At 48.5% G+C, this 19,267-nt stretch overlaps 1 protein-coding gene across 2 annotated transcripts; it reads right to left on the bottom strand.

The window, feature by feature from the left end:
- Positions 1 to 2,584: 2,584 nt before the first annotated feature.
- Positions 2,585 to 17,961, bottom strand: USP11 (ubiquitin specific peptidase 11). Of its 2 annotated transcripts, none has more exons than XM_034950653.2 (21): positions 17,702 to 17,961; positions 11,742 to 11,851; positions 11,440 to 11,570; positions 11,010 to 11,127; positions 10,467 to 10,612; positions 10,269 to 10,330; positions 10,041 to 10,143; positions 9,467 to 9,640; positions 9,218 to 9,376; positions 8,611 to 8,835; positions 8,395 to 8,478; positions 8,196 to 8,290; positions 7,315 to 7,521; positions 6,362 to 6,414; positions 5,988 to 6,230; positions 5,826 to 5,896; positions 5,430 to 5,542; positions 3,695 to 3,844; positions 3,497 to 3,612; positions 3,217 to 3,305; positions 2,585 to 3,123 (listed from the first exon to the last, which is right to left on the bottom strand). In XM_034950653.2, exons 1-21 carry the CDS (start codon positions 17,875 to 17,877, stop codon positions 2,986 to 2,988), a joined length of 2,763 nt encoding a protein of 920 aa, XP_034806544.2. In that variant the 5' UTR covers positions 17,878 to 17,961; the 3' UTR covers positions 2,585 to 2,985. The 2 variants fall into 2 exon arrangements, with proteins under 2 accessions (XP_034806544.2, XP_054962829.1); XM_055106854.1 differs by lacking the exon at positions 17,702 to 17,961 and adding an exon at positions 17,009 to 17,027.
- Positions 17,962 to 19,267: the final 1,306 nt, after the last annotated feature.

Below are 19,267 nucleotides of genomic sequence, written 5' to 3'. Positions count from 1 at the left end.
ACATGGTGAAACCCCGTCTCTACTGAAAATACAAAAAATTATCCAGGCGTGGTTGCAGGCGCCTGTAGTCCCAGCTACTCGGGAGGCTGAGCCAGGAGAATGGCCTGAACCCGGGAGGCGGAGCTTGCAGTGAGCGGAGATCGCGCCACTGCACTGCAGCCTAGGCAACAGAGCGAGCCTCCATCTCAAAAAAAAAAAAAAAAAAGTTTACAGCAACTGTCCAACCAAGAAAAAGCCATCTTCAAAATGGGAGTATTGTGGCATTTTTACTTGCCCTTCCCCCACTGTCTGCCTGGCACGATGGCAGTCTTGGTCAGTCTCAAAGCAGCTGCCTCATTCCCAGTTCCCTCCCTTGAACTGGAGGGAGCAGAGATCTTATCTGCAAATTGTTGTGTACGTGCTATTTGTCCACCTGTTCTCTATTTCTTTATTCTTGCCTTCTTCTGGATTATTATTCTTCATTCTATTCTCCCCATTTGTTTGAAACTTACTATTTTTCTGTTCTTTAGTATGATATCCTTTTTTTCTTTGAGATGGAGTCTTGCTCTGTTGCCCAGGCTGGAGTGCAGTGGTGCTATCTCAGCTCACTGCAACCTCCGCCCCCCGGGTTCAAGCAATTCTCCCGCCTCAGCCTCCCAGTAGCTGGGACTACCGTGTGCCACCATGACTGGCTAATTTTTGTTGTTTTAGTAGAGATGTGGTTTTGCCATGTTGGACAGGCTGGTTTCAAACTCCTGACCTCAAGTAATCTGCCTGCCTCGGCCTCCCAAAGTGCTGGGATTACAGGCGTGAGCCAGTTGTCTTTTATTTCTCCTGAGTCTTAGGCATGTCTTGATTCAAGGTGTCTTTGGTTAGATCAGAGAAGTTATTTTAAATGGATTTGCTTTGGGTGGGCTTGGTCCGGGACTGATTATCAGTAAGGAGACATTCCTGTACTTACAGCCCATTGTTTTTTTGCTCGTTTGTTTGAGACAGAGTCTCACTCTGTCATCCAGGCTGGAGTGCAGTGGCGCAATCTCAGCTCACTGCAACCTCCGCCTCCTGGGTTCAAGCAATTCTCCTGCCTCAGCCTCCCAAGTGGCTGGGATTACAGGCGTGTGCCACCATGCCTGGGTAATTTTTGTATTTTTAGTAGAGATGGGGTTTCGCCATGCTGGCCAGGCTGGTCTCGAACTCCTGACCTCAGGTGATCCACCCACCTCGGCCTCCCAAAGTGCTGGGATTACAGGCATGAGCCACTGCGCCTGGCCCTTACAGCCCATTCTCACCCAGCTCTTTATGCCTGCTTCCTTATCTGCAAAATGGGGTGATTGTAGTGCTTCAGTCATATGGTCTTCACGAGCCTTCGATGACAGCTTCTGAGTTCCTGGATCCAGTCATACCTGAAACTAGTATTTATGTTCTTACTTTTGCTAAGTCAGTTTGAGCTGGGCTCCTCACAGCAACTGCCTTGATTTCTGCCTGTGTCAGCAGAGTGACTGGGAGGTTTGCGGGTGGCGATGCTGGGGCTGAGTGACCCTCACAGTGGGTCTGCCCAGACCCAGTGCAAAGGCAGAAGGCTGGGGGGAGTGTTGAGGCCCTGGCCATGAGAATGGTCTCTCAGCTGCCACCGATCAGGATTCCCCTCACCCATCAGTGTGAAGGGTTGGATGGCTTATTTATGTCCAAATTCCTGCGGCAGGTGTTCAGTGTCGTCTGGGGTGAGGTTGGAGGAAACCTGCCTGGTGTGGGAGCTGGGGTCATGATGGGAGAGGGGGCTGACTACAGGGGCCACACACAGACAGCACATTTGTCCTGGCAGGTTGGCTGGTCTGCCAAATGCATGTACCATCTCCAAAGGAGGTCTCAGGGGGACAAAATTTTCTCAGAGGACACTACTGGGGGTCTGTGAAGTGGTCTGGGGAATAGCATCCTTTTTTTGAGATGGGGTCTTGCTCTGTGGCCCAGACTGGAGTGCAGTGGCACGATCATAGATCACTGCAACCTCAACATCCAGGGCCCAAGTGATCCTCCTGCCTTGGCCTCCCAAAATGTTGAGATAACAGGTGGCACCTGGCCTGAGAGGAGTATTTTTATGTCCCCAAACCACAAATTTGCCCACATGCATGCATCCGTCCCACGTGCTCCATTTCCACATTGCCTGTAGGGCAGCTCATGTCTGCAGATTGAGTAGCAGTCCTGGGTCCAGACAAGCCAAGCACCCCCTCCAGGGACCGACTCGGGTAGCACATGAGGTATACTGACCTCCTGACAAGCCTGAGCAATTCTGTGACCTCTGTACCTCAGTATCCCCATCCGAAACTGGAGATGACAACTCTTGCATGAGATTGTTGTGAGGATTACGTATCAATATTTGGAAAATATTTTGGAAAAAACTGGGCATGCCATTGGTGCTTGGAATCATGCCTGGCACACAGAGGGTGCTTTCAAAGCACTTAGAACAGCAGTACCCAGCCCACACCTGGTGCTCACTAACCACTCAGAGCTGCACCCATCACACATCTGGCCTTTGATAAGAACACAGAACACAGGCACAAAACTGGTGCTTAGTTAAGTCCATGGAGGAAAAAACCACACTGCTGAGTGGGGAGCAGACTGGCGCTTTATATATACACACACACAGCAGAAGGTACAGGGCCTCAATAAGAAAATACACTCTGTGTTCAGGTGAACCCCCATCACCACCCACGCAGAACACTCTGGGCTGAGGAGAGGGAAGGGCACGACCATAAATAAAGACTAGAAGGGAGGGTCACTGCTGGAAGGGCAAACACAGGCGGGGCGCGCACTGCTAGGAGGAGACACGACCTGTTCTTTCCCGGGAGAGAGCGATGCAGCGGCACAGGAGAACAGTAGCCACGACTAAGCCTGCAATGCCTGGCAGGGGCACCTAACACGAATAAGAGAAGCGGGGCGGACACGAGAAGCGAGATTGCAGAGAAGGCTTTTTTTTTTTTTTTTTTTCTGTGGCAGGACCCAGGGCTCTCAATTAACATCCATGAACTCAGAGCTGGGTGGGGAGCTGCAGGCAGGGGAGGCTGGGGCACCAGATGAGCCGGCCGGGGACAGCAGGCGTCGCGCCACGTCCTGGCGTTGGTAGAAAAGGACATAGGCTGCCTTGGACTGTGGGGAGAGGACAGGAGTCAGTGTGGATTTGGGGGATGGGGAGGTGGAATCAGAAAGGAAGAAGGGGAGGAGGTAGGATGGAAGTCACACCTCGATCTGATTCTCATTCACAGGGGAGACGCTGTTGTCATCAAAGTAGTGCCACTGGCCGCTGTCCTTGTTGCAGGCAAATGTTGTGTCTGAAAGGGAAGGAGAGTTATCCTCGCCTACCCTTCCTGCCTCTCAGAAGTGTCCAGATTCACTCTTGTCACTCCTCCCACCACGATAACCTCACCACTGGCTCACATCCCTAGTCACTCACTGGGAAGGTCCTGATCGCCCCCCTGCCCAGAACCCCCAGGGCAGGCCCCACCCACAGCCTGGCACATACAGTGTCCATCACGCATGCCCCCATAATGGTTGGAAACCGCGATGAGGTCATATTTGTACAGCTCCGGATTCGACTCATTCTGTGGCTGGATGACAAACTCAGAGAAGTCCAGGTCCCTGTGGGTGGGGAGAGGGTTAATACTGGTACACCCCCTCCTTTCCCTGCCTTCCCCCAGCCATCCTCTCCCTGGCCCCTGACCGGATAGGAAACTCCACGAGGGTGTCCAGCTTCTCTCGGGAGAACTTGGTGTAGGAAAAACGTTTCAGGTGGATGATGAGAATCTCCGGCAGCATCCACAGGTCCAGCTTCTTGGTTGCCAGCTGGTGCTGCTTGCAGGAAGGGCAGTACCTACAGACAGAGCCCGAGTCAGCAAACGGACTTTTTCTTTTTTTTTTTTTGAGACAGAGAATCGCTCTGTTGCCCAGGCTGGAGTACAGTGGCGCGATCTCGGATCACTGCAGCCTCCACCTCCTGGGTTCAAGCGATTCTCCTGCCTCAGCCTCCCGAGTAGCTGGAATTACAGGCATGCACCACCGTGCCCTGCTAACTTGTGTATTTTTAGTAGAGACAGGGTTTCACCATGTTGGCCAGGCTGGCCTTGAATTCCTGACCTCAGGTGATCCACCCGTGTCGGCCTCCCAAAGTACTCGGATGACAGGCATGAGCCACAATGCCCAGCCAAAACAGACTTTTTCTGAGCACCTACTGTGTGCCCTTTGTACTGCCTCTCACGTGCCATGTCTGGCTCACAGAGACACTGCTCTTACTATTAGCCCATCTAGTATTCTAGTTTGCTCTGTTCCTGTTAAAATCCTTTCACTCACTCGTCAAGTGCTTACTATCTTTTGTATATGCGCTCATACTATTTTTTGTATTTTTGATTTCTGTTCCATGAGATGCTAGTCTTATTTTAGAGCCCACCTCTATCCTTCTAGTTTCCTCTCTTCGTATTTTAGTCATTCATTCATTCCCCAGTATTTATTGATTGCTTGTTTAACCCTTTGGAACTATTTTGTATTTCTGTTCCATTTCTGCTCCACGGACATGCTGCTCTTATTTCTGAGACTAGGGAGTGTGGTTTTGGTTCTCTTTTTGTTTATTCTGCAAGTGTCTACTGAGCATCAACCGAACACTCAACACTATTATAAACAGGTAGAAACAACACACAGTGAACTTAAGTCTTCACCCTCGAGGAGTTGACTCTAACGAAGATGACAAATAACACAAAAGTGGATACAGGACATCACATCAAGTGGCATCGCTGAGCTAGAAAGTAATGCTTGGCTAGGAAGAAAAGAGCAGAGAGGGGATGGAGAGGGATGGTGGGGAAGGGTGATTTTTAACAGGGTAGTCAGAGGAGGTCTCTCTGATGAGGTCACATTTGATCGGAGACCTGAGCATCGTAAGGAGTGAAGTCCTGTAGATCACTGGGAACAACATTCCTGGAGAAGGAACAGCACAGGCCAAGGCTCTGGGGTAGGAGTCTGCTCAGGAGATTGGTGGCCAGGTTGGCAAGAAGGGTTTGAGCGTGGAGGAGGGAGGAGGAAGGTATATTTAAAGAGCTAAATATAGGCCAGGTGTGGTGGCTCACGCCTGTAATCCCAGCACTTTGGAAGGCCAAGGCGGGTGGATCATCTTTATTCAGGAGTTCGAGACCAGCCTGGCCAACGTGGCAAAACCTGTTTCTACTAAAAATATAAAAATTAGCCAGGCATGGTAGTGGGTGCCTATAATCCCAGCTACTCAGGAGACTTAGGCAGGAGAACAGCTTGATCCTGGGAGGCAGAGGTTGCACTGAGCCGAGATTGTACCACTGCACTTCAGCCTGGGTTGACAGAGCCAGACTCTGTCTCAAAAAAAAAAAAAAAAAAGCTAAATATAGTAGTTCCATCCAATGAAACCCCCACACACAGGCCCCACTCTGGCCCCTCACCAGGGGTTTTCCTTCTCCAGGGTCTCCACAGTGGTGAAGAGCTCAATGCACTCCTGCAGCCGCACGGGAGCCTTCTTCATCACGTACCCGACGCAGTCATGCTTCACGTAGCCCTAGGATTGGGTGAACAGACGACCAGATGGCCGGGTGTGAGGACAGATGGAGAAATGGGGAGTGGGGGCCCAGCGGGGGAGACACACACTGAGTGGGTCAGAGCACCAACTTTGAAGCTAGGAACCTCAGGCCCTGGAGCTCTCAGTAGGTGTTCAGGCCCCAAGGCCAAGCTTGACCTGGATCTCTTGGCTCTGTTCCCAGCTAGAGGAGTTGTGGGGAGGATGTACGAAGAGTTGAGGGGCAAGAGCTGAAAGTACCCCCCATCCCTGGGATCTCATTTACCTCAGCCTCTACCTCGTCATAGTAACGCTTCTTCATCTCTGGCTCCCAGTCGATAGCAATGTACGGCTGGGCTGGGGGTGAGGGAGAGGTGGTCATGGATCCTGCTGCCAGGAAATCTCCCCTCCAGCCTCCCCAGCCCTCGCTGATAGCCAAAGGAAATACCATGGACTTCTTCAGGGGAGGTTGTGCGGTCGCTGGTCCCATTGGAGTTCACCGTCTGCAGGGTGAACAGCTGCTTGCGTCGTCGCCTTGGGGGCCACTGAGATGTGCCAAGGCAATTGTCCAGGAGGAACGGGCACCTGTTCGTGACTCCAGAGCTGGGCCCAGCCTGCTCTGGCTCAGGGTCTCGGAGGCTGCCCCCAGTTGAGGGCCCAGGGACGTCGTCTTTATCCTCCTCGTCATCTTCTAGGACAGGAGGATGTCAGAGATGGGAAGGTGTGAGCCTCAAGTGCTAAGCTGCAATGCACACCTAGACGAACCCTACGTGGGTCAGACCTAACCCAGAGCCCCCGCCCACTGACTGTTAGCCCCCTCACCTTTCTCATCCCCATCGTCCTCATCATCTGAGTTGGGTTTGGTCACGTAGCGTCTGCAACAGAGCAGAGGAGACTCCCAAGACAGGGGTACAAGGACAGTGGGGATAGAGCCCGGGATTTTACTTAAGATAATGGGAAGCCATTGGTAGATCCACATGTAAACCGTTCTGAATCTGAGGCGTGAGAGGGCTGAAGGGGTGACGCGTAAATGCATGAAGAGGCCAAGGCTGTCAGCAGTGGCCTGAGAATGAAGGAACTTGTGTCCCAGTCAGAGGTGTGGAGTGTGATTAGCTGGGCGTGGTGGCGCGCGGCTGTAATTGCAGCTATTTGGGAGGCTGAGGCAGGAGAATTGCTTGAATCCAGGAGATGGAGGTTGCAGTGAGCCAAGATCATGTCACTACACTCCAGCCTGGGCAACAGAGCAAGACTCCGTCTCAAAAAAAAAAAAAAAAAAAAGGTATGGAGCGTGGACTTTTACTCTAATAAGCCACTGCTAGACAAGACACATGCTGGCTGTAACTTCCCATCAGGGAAAGCCTCTGGGGAATGACTTTTGAATGCAAAATGAGGGGGGAGAATTCTGATAACACAATGCTTTGTGTGCCACAGTAAAGACTCTAGATTTTAGGCAAAATGAAAATTTGTCAGCAAAAAGACAAAAAAATCAAGACTCTCCCAGGAGGGACAACAGTCTCCAGGAGAGACAACTGAAGACAAGATGAAGTTGTCTGTGTTTTGTGCATCTTGTTCACCTCTGTATCCCTAGCACCCAAGACAGGCAGTAGCAAAGCCAGAGGTCTAGAGAAAGAAAAAACCCTACAAGTTCTTCTATGGCCATGTTAAGTTTGGACTGTCTTTTGTTTGTTACAGGGGAGGTATCAAATAAGCAGCTAAACACCCAAGTCGGAGTTCAGACCCCTCCGCCCCCCTCCCCCGGGGAAGAGGACACTTACGAGAGCCGGTACATCAGGACGTTATACAGGCCCTCCCAGGTGAAGCGGTCCCGGGGCACTGATACCAGGAGGGGGTGTCCAAAAAGCATCAGGCCGTAGTAGGAGTTGTTGTAGTCACGGGCAGGGGTGCGCTCCCGCAGGTAGACAGGAACCACGATGTCCTCTCTTGAGCCCTCAATGGCCTCAATGCGACCTGACACCTCATAGCTGTGGGGGGTGGACAGCAGGCACACCTGATCAGGGCCCCCAGAGACTCCCTGACTCTGCCCTGGCTGCCCCACCCACTCATCCTCACAGCCTGAAGGCATTTTTATTTTTATTTATTTATTTATTTATTTTTGAGACGGAGTCTCGCTCTGTTGCCCAGGCTGCAGTGCAGTGGCACCATCTTGGCTCACTGCAAGCTCCGCCTCCTGGGTTCATGCCATTCTCCTGCCTCAGCCTCCCGAGTAGCTGGGACTACAGGCACCTGCCACCACGCCCGGCTAATTTTTTGTATTTTTAGTAGAGACGGGGTTTCACCGTGTTAGCCAGGATGGTCTCCATCTCCTGACCTCGTGATCTGCCTGCTTCAGCCTCCCAAAGTGCTGGGATTACAGGCGTGAGCCACCGCACCCGGCTTTATTTATTTTTGAGATGGAGTTTTGCCCTGTCGCCCAGACTGGAGTGCAGTGGCGTGATCTTGGCTCACTTGAACCTCTCGGGTTCAAGTGATTCTCCTGCCTCAGCCTCCCAAGGCATGTGGCTGAAGCTCTGCGCAGGGCAGGTGCCCAGTGAACGAGGCAGAGCAGGGAAGAGAGAAGGTGGTTAAGGCAGGACCATACAAAAGGAAGTGGACCAAGTTCCTGAGGAACCACCACCTCCCTGCCATCCCCACTCACACGAAGATATCATCACGGTCCAAGATGCTGCTCAGAGGCTCCTCTAGCTGATAGAGCTTATAGAAGCGGTGACTGAAGACATCAGCCACCATCATCTAGGAATGGGATATGGAGAGGGGACTGTTAGTCTGCATGGCCTCCCCAGGCCCTTCTGCCTCCTTGCCCTGGAATCCCATCCAGCCTCCTTCTGCAGTCTCACCCTCTCTGGCGAGATGCCCGTGTGTTTGGACAGAGCCACACATAGATCCGAGATCTTGCCTTTCTTGGGGACCACGAGCCGGTGCTAAGGGAAAAACGGTATCCACAAAACACCAAAAGGGCTTGTGGTGAGTTAATGCAAGAAGCCTTGAGCTATGGCAGCTAATCAAACTCTATGTGTCCATCATCATCTCCCCAGGCCCCCACTGCCCCACACCTGCTCTGGCTTGCGGCGCGGATCCATGGGGATAAAGAAGACCTCCAAGACCCTCTTGTGGCTGATAGGCAGTGGAACACTGAGGTAGCAGAAGGGGTCGAAGGTCACAGATACATTGCCACAATCGGGGCACACCAGCGTGGACTTGAAGAGGCCGTGGAAAGTGTCCACGATCACAGAATCGTTCCGCCGTTTGTGGTTTTGCCATGCCTCCTGTGCCACCTCCTGTTGATAGTGTCATGGTGGGTGGTGGGGCTTGCCCAGGGTAAGAGGAAACCGTGGCTTGGGGTGCATTCAAATGGGGTGAAGCGGAAGGCCACTGCTAAAGTCCAGAGGCAGAGCTCCAGCTAGGGATACACAGAGACTATGTTCACGGTCAAGACTGGGGGTCATTTAGGGCAGGAGACTGCGCTGGGGTTTACTCTGGGTTGACTGTGGGGGCAGATATGGTATTGGAACTAAGGTTAAGAGTAAGGCTGGAGTTGAGGTCAGGTAGAGAAACTTAACAGAAAATGGTGGCGTGTTAGATACCCCAGGGAGGCCAGAAAATCCCCGAGGCAGAGGCCTTGGTGATGTTAATTGGACTGCAAATGCGGGGGCAGCCTACCTGATCCGGTCGCCCAGCAGCATCGCACAGCTCCACATACTCCTTCTTCTTCACTCGATTAAGGTCCTCATGCAGCCCGTCCAGGAGGAATGACAGCAGCTCCTGAGAGTCATGCTGCTGGTAGCCCAGAAATTGGGATGCAAAATGGCCAACCTTGTTCTAAGAAGATGGGCAGGGTCATCAGAGAGAGAGGGAGTTAGGAGAGCCAAGAGACGTAGGGGGTTGGGGGTGCCCAGGGTTAAGTCACACCTTGAACACATGTGGCACAATGGAGCGGTGGTGGCCAGACCACGCCTGCTTCACCAGGTCTGCATAGGCCTCTGCGATCTCACCCTTCATGCCCAGTGGGTTGCGGAAGTTGAGCTCCTCCAGGTAGCAGTTGTTGAGGAAGTACTCGGTGAGCTGTGGCACATTGCTGAGGCACTGCAGAGGCCAGAGACCAGGTGAATGAGGCAGAGGGGAGACAGAAGGTTCAAAGTGAGGATACACAAAAAGAAGCCAGGAGGAAAGAGAGAGGAAAACGAGAGAGAAGGGGAAGGGAGGAGAGAGAGGAGCAGGAGAGTAGGGGAGAGAAGGCATTAGGATTTCACGAGAAGGAAGAACGTGGGAACAGGGAAGAGAAGAGGGAAAATGAGGGCAAGCTGAGAGAAGAGGCTGATAGTTCAGGAATGAACATGGGCGTGTCACTTCAGACTTGTGGGGCCTCAGCTTTCATCCTGACCCCTTGCCCTGTAGTCCCCTCAGGACCCCAGCTCTGTCCCCAATCCTCAGCTCTTGAAGCCCAACCATGTGGCTGTGCCAGACACAACTATAATGGCCCAACCTGCAGGGCCGAGTTCATGAAGCACGTGTTGCCCAGATTGGTGAGGCCACAGATGCCTGGCTGACCCTTGAAGTCCTCATCCTCTTCCGACATGTTGTTGTTCCTGGGGTTAGATGAGAAACTGTCAGCTGAGGGCCTGCTGCATGGGGGTGCAATGTGCTCATGGGCTAAATCATTTTGCCTACTGTGGGAGGCCCCCGCTCTGGACCAGATACCCCAAGGGCTCACATGACATGCAGCTGTGCGCTGGGCCAAGTGCCATCTTTCTTGCGGGTCTCCATGATGATCAACTGGGTTGGAGAAAGAGAAAGAAGGAAAGGTATTGATGGAGGACATTATGGGTACCTAGCCTTCATTTCCCCCGAGTACTGCCAGGTGAGTCTATCTGCCAGTCCACCTGAACAGAAAAGCCCTCCCCACCCTTACCTGCCCAGTCTCAAGGGCCGCATCGAGAACCGTGATGTGTGTGTCATACAACCTATCCAAAGAGCCTTCTGAGTTCTTGGCCCAAAGCCGAGTGTCTTCCTGGGGCTCCACCAGAAACCGCTCCCGAGCTGTGCGCAATACTAGGCCTGTGCGGGGTGATGGAGTACATTCAAGATCTTTGTGAGACCCAAAATGATCAATCCATCTGGGCATACCTGACTCATCCCTACGGACCTCACATGCTTGGCCAATACCTGTGTCTTCAATCAGTCTCCAAATGACTGGCCCACACTCCAGACTGGAGATCTCCAGCAAATATCCTCTGCCACACCATGTAAGTCACTGGAATGTAGCTCACATACCCTCAGGGCTCTAGTAGATCCCCTCAGTGCCTCCACCCAACTTAGCCAATGCCTTCTGGGTCTTCCAAAGTCTGACCAGTGCCTTCTCAGTCAGCTTCAGCTTAACCCTATGCAACCTCAAGTCACTGAGTTGGGACTAGTAGCTAGGAACACCAACCCATTGCATGACCCTTAGACTCACCAATAGAATCGGTATGGCTGAACTGAACAGTGTGAGATTTGCCCAAATCATTGTGCCGGACAAGCAGCAGTTCTACTGGGTACACTTCGACCTTCTGGATGTTGGGCAGCTCTATGACCTGTAAGGGTAGAGGGGTGCAGACACAGGTGTACTCACACAGACACAGCGCTGTGACCTCTCAAATGACAGGAGCACACACTCTGTCTTACAAACATAGCATACAAACACACATATACAATGGTCTGTAAAGAGAGCCACACAGGGGAACACACACAGCAGACACACAAAGATACCTGTATGATGAGCTAGGAGGGGGAAGAGAGCAGACATATGTGTACCTACCCAGCATACATGGATCTGTACCCATGCTGGGCCTACAAGGCTTTCTTACTACGCACTCCCCGCCATGCACCCTCCCCATCCACTATACCTTGCGTTCAATGGGTGGCTGGCCATGCTCTAGACCATACCAGCTGACCAGGTAATGCCAAGCAGCTGCTGGGAGCAGCACATAATCCTCGCCTTCCACCAGTCCCTCCTTGAGGCGCCAGTTTATCTCATCTGTGGGGCGGGGGTGGAGGTGGCAGAGGAAGAATCAACAAAGGAAACTGACGAATGACTCTGGCCACCCCACCAGTGACCTAGCACACAGAATGGGCTTATGATCATCTGTAGGGACGGAAGGGACAAGAACTCCAGGGCTAGGGTGAGAAGGAGGCAAAGGCCTTGTACCTTGAAAGAGTGTGGCATTGTTGATGCAGCCAGGGAAGGTGCTGGAGTCCTGGTCCCCTCCCTGCACGTATGCCTCCCACTGCTTATACCAGTGCTTCTCCACAAGGAACCTGGGGCCCAGACAGGTAACAAGGGTGTTACATGGGTAGCTGAGGGTTAGCTATACAACTTCCCATGCCCAACAGACTGAAAGTATTGACACATTATAATTTAAGATGAAAAGTTTCAGCATCATATAAAAATAAATTCGAAGCAAAATTTATTCAGCGAAACTCAGATTTGTATGTTAGATAACTTCTTAGTATTAAAAAAGAAATCTGATTAAAAACAGAAAATGTGGTTAACAATGGCAAACAAACCAACAAAAAATCCATACTTATAGTGCTAGGAAACATGAGGTTTTATTATAGAATAAAAGATGATTCATTTGAATTAGTCTGTGGGATAACCCAGTTAAGTTAGGCTCAAGATATGTGCCATCTGCAGCTAATTTTATAAGGCTTTAGCCATTCATTATGTGTTTGTTTCTAAAGGATCTATCAATGGAAGCATAATTCTTCAGCTAAGAACTAGATTTGATAAATGGTGAAAAATCTGCTTTTAAAAGGAGCAAAGAATTTAAAATGCTAAAAAGAATCATAAGGTTTTCCTTCAAAAACTGCATACTGAAAAAAAAAAAAAAAAAGACCGGGCACAGTGGCTCACGCCAGTAATCCCAGCACTTTGGGAGGTCAAGACGGGTGGATCACCTGAGGTCAGGAGTTCAAGACCAGCCTGGCTGACATGGTGAAACCGTCTCTACTAAAAAATACAACAAATTAGCCAGGTGTGCTGGCACGTGCCTGTAATCCCAGCTACTTGGGAGGCAGAGGCATGAGAATCACTTGAACCCTGGAGGCAGAGGTTGCAGTGAGCCGAGACTGCATCACTGCACTCCAGCCTGTGCGACAGAGTGAGACTCCATCTCAAAAAAAAAAAAAAAAAAAAGAACTGCATATTGCTATTGTTCATCATTTTTTAATTTAGAATTTACTTTGGCTTTATAGCAAATTCCTGAGCTTATGGTTCTCTTAAAAACTGTGATAAAAACATGTAACATAAAACTTACCATCAAGCATTTTTCAGTATACAGTTCAACTAACTCTCTTTTAAAGGTGAAACACTACAAGGATAACCATTTAGAACTATATTGAAATCTGCCTTTGTGAGAAATCCTGAAGTTTGGAAAATACTTGACATATAATAAGTGCTAAATGAATTTTAGCTGTCATTGTTCTGACAGCTTGGACTTCAGGACTTGGACATAAAAGCTCACAGACATAAACCTCCTCCTGCCTAAACACACACACACACACACACACACACACACACACACACACACACACACACACATACACACACACCTGTTCTGCTGTGGCATTTCTGACACATAAAAGGCTATCCCAAATATTGAGCAGCCTCAAATAAATGCTTTTTTAAAAATAACCAAATTTGATGAAATGCACATAACATTATATTGGCTGGTTTTCAAGCAATTTAACCTCATTATTATTATTATCATTTTTTGAGACAGAGTCTTGCTCTGTCGCCCAGGCTGGAGTGCAGTGGCACAATCTCAGCTCACTGCGACCTCTGCCTCCCGGGTTCAAGCGATTCTCCCAATTTAACCTCATCAATGTGATTCTTTAAAATGTCAACTTTCCCTTGTTCATGAAAGGATCAGAAAGGTGGGAGGATGGAGGGACAGACAAATCTTGGAATAGTCACAAGTCACCTAGATAGGCAAACATTTCTGTGGGTTTTTTGTTGGTTTTGTTTTTTTGCTGCACTGACCCCCACAGACCCTGCCCCATATCACTCACACCAGGGAAACAAACCCTTCTGTGCCGGTGGCTCAATGCTCAGACCCAACCCTGCACCCCACACACCACCATCCACCCTTTGTGGCTTTACTTGCCTCCATAGCCAGTCTATGAAGTTAATTTGTTCAGTAAAGCTATAGTTAACAGTACCTTCCAATGCAAAGGTAGGCACTGCTCAACTTCTTTTTAAGAGCAGATTTTGAACAAAAAATAACATTAAAATCACGCTGTAGAGTGGTAAGCAAAACTTCCAGACCTGGTCACAGGCTGAATTTCTATAGATTTCATAGAGGACTGACATTTTACATAATTTTTCACAGAAAATTATTACCATATTGCTTCAAGTCAAAGACACTTTAAAAAAATCATTGTTAACATCTCTGAAATCAGGATGTCTCACAATCTCTGTCAGGCCAGGTGGCAGTCACAACAAAGGTGTCATGATCTGTACCAATAACACCCAAATTATTATATTTACAGCTGGGTATTCAATTTTTTGGATGCTATCATAAATGGCATCATAAAATTTAATTTTCTAGTTTCTTGCTGCCAGTATATACAGGTACAACTGATCTTGCTAAAGTCACTTAGGTTTATTCGTGCTTCCTCAAATTTGTTGAAATGATACGAAATATGTGCTTATGGAAAAAAGTTACTAAACAATTCTTTATTTTCTGTATTCTAGTTTTCTCTTGTGTCTGATTTGTGTTTGAAGATGGTTCATCCCACAAAAGGAAAAAGTGAAAATTTCCAAGGGGGCTATATTATTACAGATTTGAATTTGCCTTAAAATACAAGCTTCTCCCAGAAATTAAATCAGTTGTGATGACCAAATTAATTAACTACCCTCACCCAAATCTGCCAGCTGACAAAAGACAGAAGGTGCAAATATTAATACTGATACAAGATATATGATTTGGGGTTAGTCCATGACTTCAAAATGCTTTATAAACACATATATCCTGGCCACTTAAGCAAACCCCTGTAAAATGGAAAATGGACAGCAATAAAGAACCTTGAGATGGTTTGCTCTTACTAGAGAAGCATTAACAAAGTGGAGTTTAGCAAAAATGCTTCATGATAATACCCATGACAGCAGAGACAAACCGGCTTCAACACTGAACCAACACTGGTGTGGTAATTTTTTTAATGAGGTGAAATTCACATAACATAACATTAACCATCTTAAAGTGAACAATTCAGCGGCATTTAGAACATTCACAACGTTGTACAACCACAACCTCTCCCTAGTTCCAAAATATTTCATCATCCCAAAAGAAAACCCAGTACTGGTGGGGTAATTTTAAAGCGTATTATCAAGGATGACAGGATGTCATGTCCTACCAGTGACACAATCACAAGGCTACAAAGGTAGGAAGAGGCAAGGATCAAAGCCTCAAGGCCCTTTTGAACATCTTCAAATGAGTTACAAAACACTGTGGTTATTTTGTTTATTCTCAGGATGAAATGAGGCTTTTTCTTGCTGGAAAGGTGTGACGTAATGGCAGAAAAACACGGCTTGGGTTTGTATTCCCGATTTGGAAAATCTCAACTCATCTCCCCAGTAACAGAGATACACATTTCACTGGTGTGGTTATTAAAGAACTCTGTAGTGAGTAAACCTCACTCGAAAAAGCCCTAAGGTTAGATGTGTTTGAGGAACAGCAAGAGTCCAATATGGCCGGCCTGGATGGAGACAGGGAGGGAGTGCGTAATCAGAGGAGAGATATGGGAAGACATCAGAATGCAAGCAGGAGACCAGCTTCATAAAGGCTTGCAATTCATTGTAAGGATTTTAGCATCTACGCTGCAAGAGATGGGAAGCTGTTAAGAGTATTTTGAGGAATGGCTGGACATGATACATGTTTTAAAAATAATTACTGCATATGTAAAGAGGAAAATGGTACCTTTACAGTTGAGAAAGCTGGCCAACACTACCATAACCAAGTGATCAAGGTTAACATCACCAATGATGCCATGTGGATACCATGTATTACCCGATGCGAAGATAAGGGCTCACAGTATGCATCCAGTAGAACTTTATATATATGTATTCCATATATGTATAAAGTGAAAGCTTAGACAATACATACCGCTTAGGGATGCATACAGTTGTGGTAAAACATTAAAGAAAAGGAAGAGACCGTTAACTCAAAATTCAGGATAACAGTTTCCCATGGAGCAAGGAGGGGAATTTCCATCTGGGAGGGGCACAGAAGGATTTCTTAAGACAGTGTTCTGAATCTTAACATGGATGGTGAATTCACACGTTTTTATTTAATTATTATTTAATTTTTAAACTTTGAAATAGATTGAGAAAAATGGCAAAAATAACACAGAGAATCCCCATATGTCCTTCATCCAGATTCTTCAAATCTAATATTTTACTCATTTGCTCAATCGTTGTTTCTTTACATGCATTTTTTGGTATTTTTATTTATTTTAAAATGGACAAAAATTGCATATATTTAGAGTGTACAGCATGAAGTTTTGACTTATGTATACATTGTGGAATGACTAAGTCAAGGCAATTAACACATCCATTACGTCACATACTTATTTTTTGGGGGGTGGTAGAACATGTAAAATCTTCTCTCAGCAATTTTCAAGTATACAATGAATTAACTATAGTTGTACAATAGATCTGAACTTATTTTTCTTGTCTAACTGAAATGTTGTATCCTTTGACCAACATCTCCCCAATTTCCTTTCCCCTCGCCATATATAAATTTATATATGATAATTTTTCAGGCATTTGAGAATAAACTGCTTACACGATGCGTTCTTATCCCTAAATTTTTCAGTATTTCCTATAAACAAGGATATTATTTTTCACACAGCCACAATGATCACAATTATTAGTAGTACTAGTATCTACCCACTTTAATAAAATTTCACCGACGTTTCCATTGCCTTTTACAGTAAAAGAGACAAAAATAATCTTATGATAAAAAATTGATTTTTAAAATAATTTTTTTTCTGTTCCAGGATCCAATCGAGGATCACATGTTGCATTTAGTTATCATGACTCGTTAAATTGCATTAATTCCTTCAATCTGGAACAGTTCTTCAGCCTTTGTCTTTCATGATCCTGACATTTTTGAAGAGTGTAGGCCGTTTATTTTAACAGGATGTCCGTCAATCTGGGCTGCGTAAATGTTTTATATAATCTTTTTAAGTCTTACGTATTTCACAATTAAAAAACGAGATGCAACTCGGCGAGAAATAAAATGAACTCAGAAGCAGTAAATTTCAAGAAGGACTGTTTAGCAAGAAATCAGTAAAACAAGCCGATTTATCAAAATTCTATTTTTTAAAAAAACGACTTTTTCTTGATTCTAAAAACAAACCAGTACCAACACAGAAAACCAATTAAACATGGAAGGCCCCTCCGGTGCTAATCACCTGCACGTTCTCTCGACTCGGGAAGGCTTCCGCCAGAATCAAAAACCACTGCGCGTCATAAACTTTGCTTATTCGCAGGCGCCATTTTCTGCCTCATAGGCACCACCTCCCCTCCACTGTCGTCCCTCCGCCTCAGAGCACGCCCCTCAGCTCACGTCACCAACCTAACCTCGTTCCCAGGCTCCAGGCTCCTCCCCCCTCCCCCACGGAGGTCCCCGCTCCCTCCCTCGGACCGTTCGGCTCCATCCCGCTCTTCTGCTTACGTCACAAAGCTCGCCTCGTTCCCAGCCGCCCAGGAGCAATCGGAGACCGCTCCTCGCCCCCAAAAGTTGCATTACGCAGCGCAGGCCGCGCCCCCGCCTTATGTCGCAGAACCCACCTTCTTCCCAGGTTCCTACGCAGTTTCACTACGCAGGCCCGGCCCCACCTCCAGGACCGAAACTGGTCTCATCACAACAAACCCCATTTTGTTCTCAGGCGTCAGACTGCACCACACAGGCCCCGCCCCTTTTCCAGACGTTGCGATTCATTCAAAGGCACTTCCCCGCCCCTTTAGCCCGCTGTCCCGCCGGCCACTCCCCCGCCCCCGCACCCCGCAGCAGCCTTCCCGCGGCCCTCGGCCGCCGAATCCCCAGCGGTTGTCAATGCCCCCACCGTTCCCTCTGCCGAGGCTCCACCGCAGCCCAGCCTCACCAGCTTTCGCCGGCCCGCAGTGGACGTTCTCGCCCACTCTCGCCGTTTTCTATCTGGCGCCACTGGCTGTCCAGGCCTGGCAGCTCCTTGTGCTGTGGCTCTCTATCCTCAGCCGCCGCCGCTGCCGCCGCCACAGCCGCCGCAGCAGCAGCTGGATTTGCTGCGACCGTCGCCATCGCCGTCCGTTCTCTTCTACAGCCAACGCAGCTGTGCGAGATTGGAAGACGCCCCTCAACAGCCACTTCCGGATTCTGGTCCCGGAAACGGAAGCAGCGCCCCCCAAACAGTCGCGGGGCTACTGCCATATTGGAAATGGCCCCGCGCACAGACGCGTCGAAGGGCTAGGTGGGGTAAAATCTTCAGTGGGAACCAAGAAAGACAAAAGTGCCTTGTGGGGTCCTAACGCCCTGTAGACTTAGGGCACAGGTGGCATGGAAAGTGGAGGCTGAGGTTCCCGAGGTGGGCTAGGACTCCTACCCTGGGAGCAGTGTTTTTGTTAGCCTGATCAGAATGCCCTTCATTGTACCATCAAAACCCAATGCAAAAGAGGTTTCCACCTCCAGAGACCCACCGAGGCCTGCGGGCTATTGTTTCTCTTCCTGAACTAGATTTATTCACTAGACAAGGTGTTGAAGACAAGTTAGCCCCAGGCCCTATGTTTGTTGGAGTCATAGCAATCATAACTAAACTAACTGTCCGCCCAGTTTAAGTGCTTTATTGGACTAAAATAGTAGCCTCAGGCAGCAGGTACTGTCCTTGTCACCCACGGGTAACAATGGGGACGCTGAGTACCAGAAACGTCCCTCAGCTAATTAGTGGTGGAGCTGCAGTTTAAACTTGAGAAATCTGGTTCCAGAGCTGTGACCTTAAACACCAGGCCAAACATTCTCCAACCGTGTGGTCCCAGTGGTCCCAGCCTGTCTACCGGTCCAAAAATCCTCTTGGGGTTTCACAAAATGAAAACTATTTTCACAATACTTTTTCACTCTCATTCTCTCAGGGGTGTATAGTGTGATTATCCAGAGGCTTCTGAATCCAGAGGCTATATGACATAAGCAAAAACTCTTTTGAATATCTTAAACTTTTAAGAACATAAAGGAATCCCGAGACCCAAAGTTTGAGAACCCTTGGACTAGGCCAGGGTCTCTCAACCTCAGCACTGTTATTTCTTTGTTGTGGGCATTGCAGGATGTGTAGCAGCATCCCTGGCCTCTACCTACTAGATACCAAGTAGTACCCCTCAGGACAACCAAGTGTCTCCAGACATTACCAAATGTCCTTTGGGGGAAAAATGTCTCTGGTTGAGAACCACTGCTCTAGGCTATGTTATTCTTTCCTCTGCTGGGGCTGCCAGCCCCGTTGATGATGACTTTAATTTCGAACCTCCCTTCCCCCTCACAATCTCATAATTTACCTATTTTCAGTTAATCTCTGCGGGGCAGGGATTGTGTCTTTATTACTGTGATTCCAGCCCCCAGCCCAGACCTGGCATAGATGAGGGGTCACAAACTCAGTTGTGTAAGCTCTGGGTGAGGAAAGGGAGCAGGCCTTTCACTTAAGGGTCCC

This window comes from Pan paniscus, chromosome X (assembly GCF_029289425.2).
Source record: "Pan paniscus chromosome X, NHGRI_mPanPan1-v2.0_pri, whole genome shotgun sequence".
Lineage (NCBI taxonomy): Eukaryota > Metazoa > Chordata > Mammalia > Primates > Hominidae > Pan > Pan paniscus.
The sequence above is the reverse complement of the archived record's forward strand: the minus strand, read 5'-3'. Positions and strand labels throughout refer to the sequence as shown.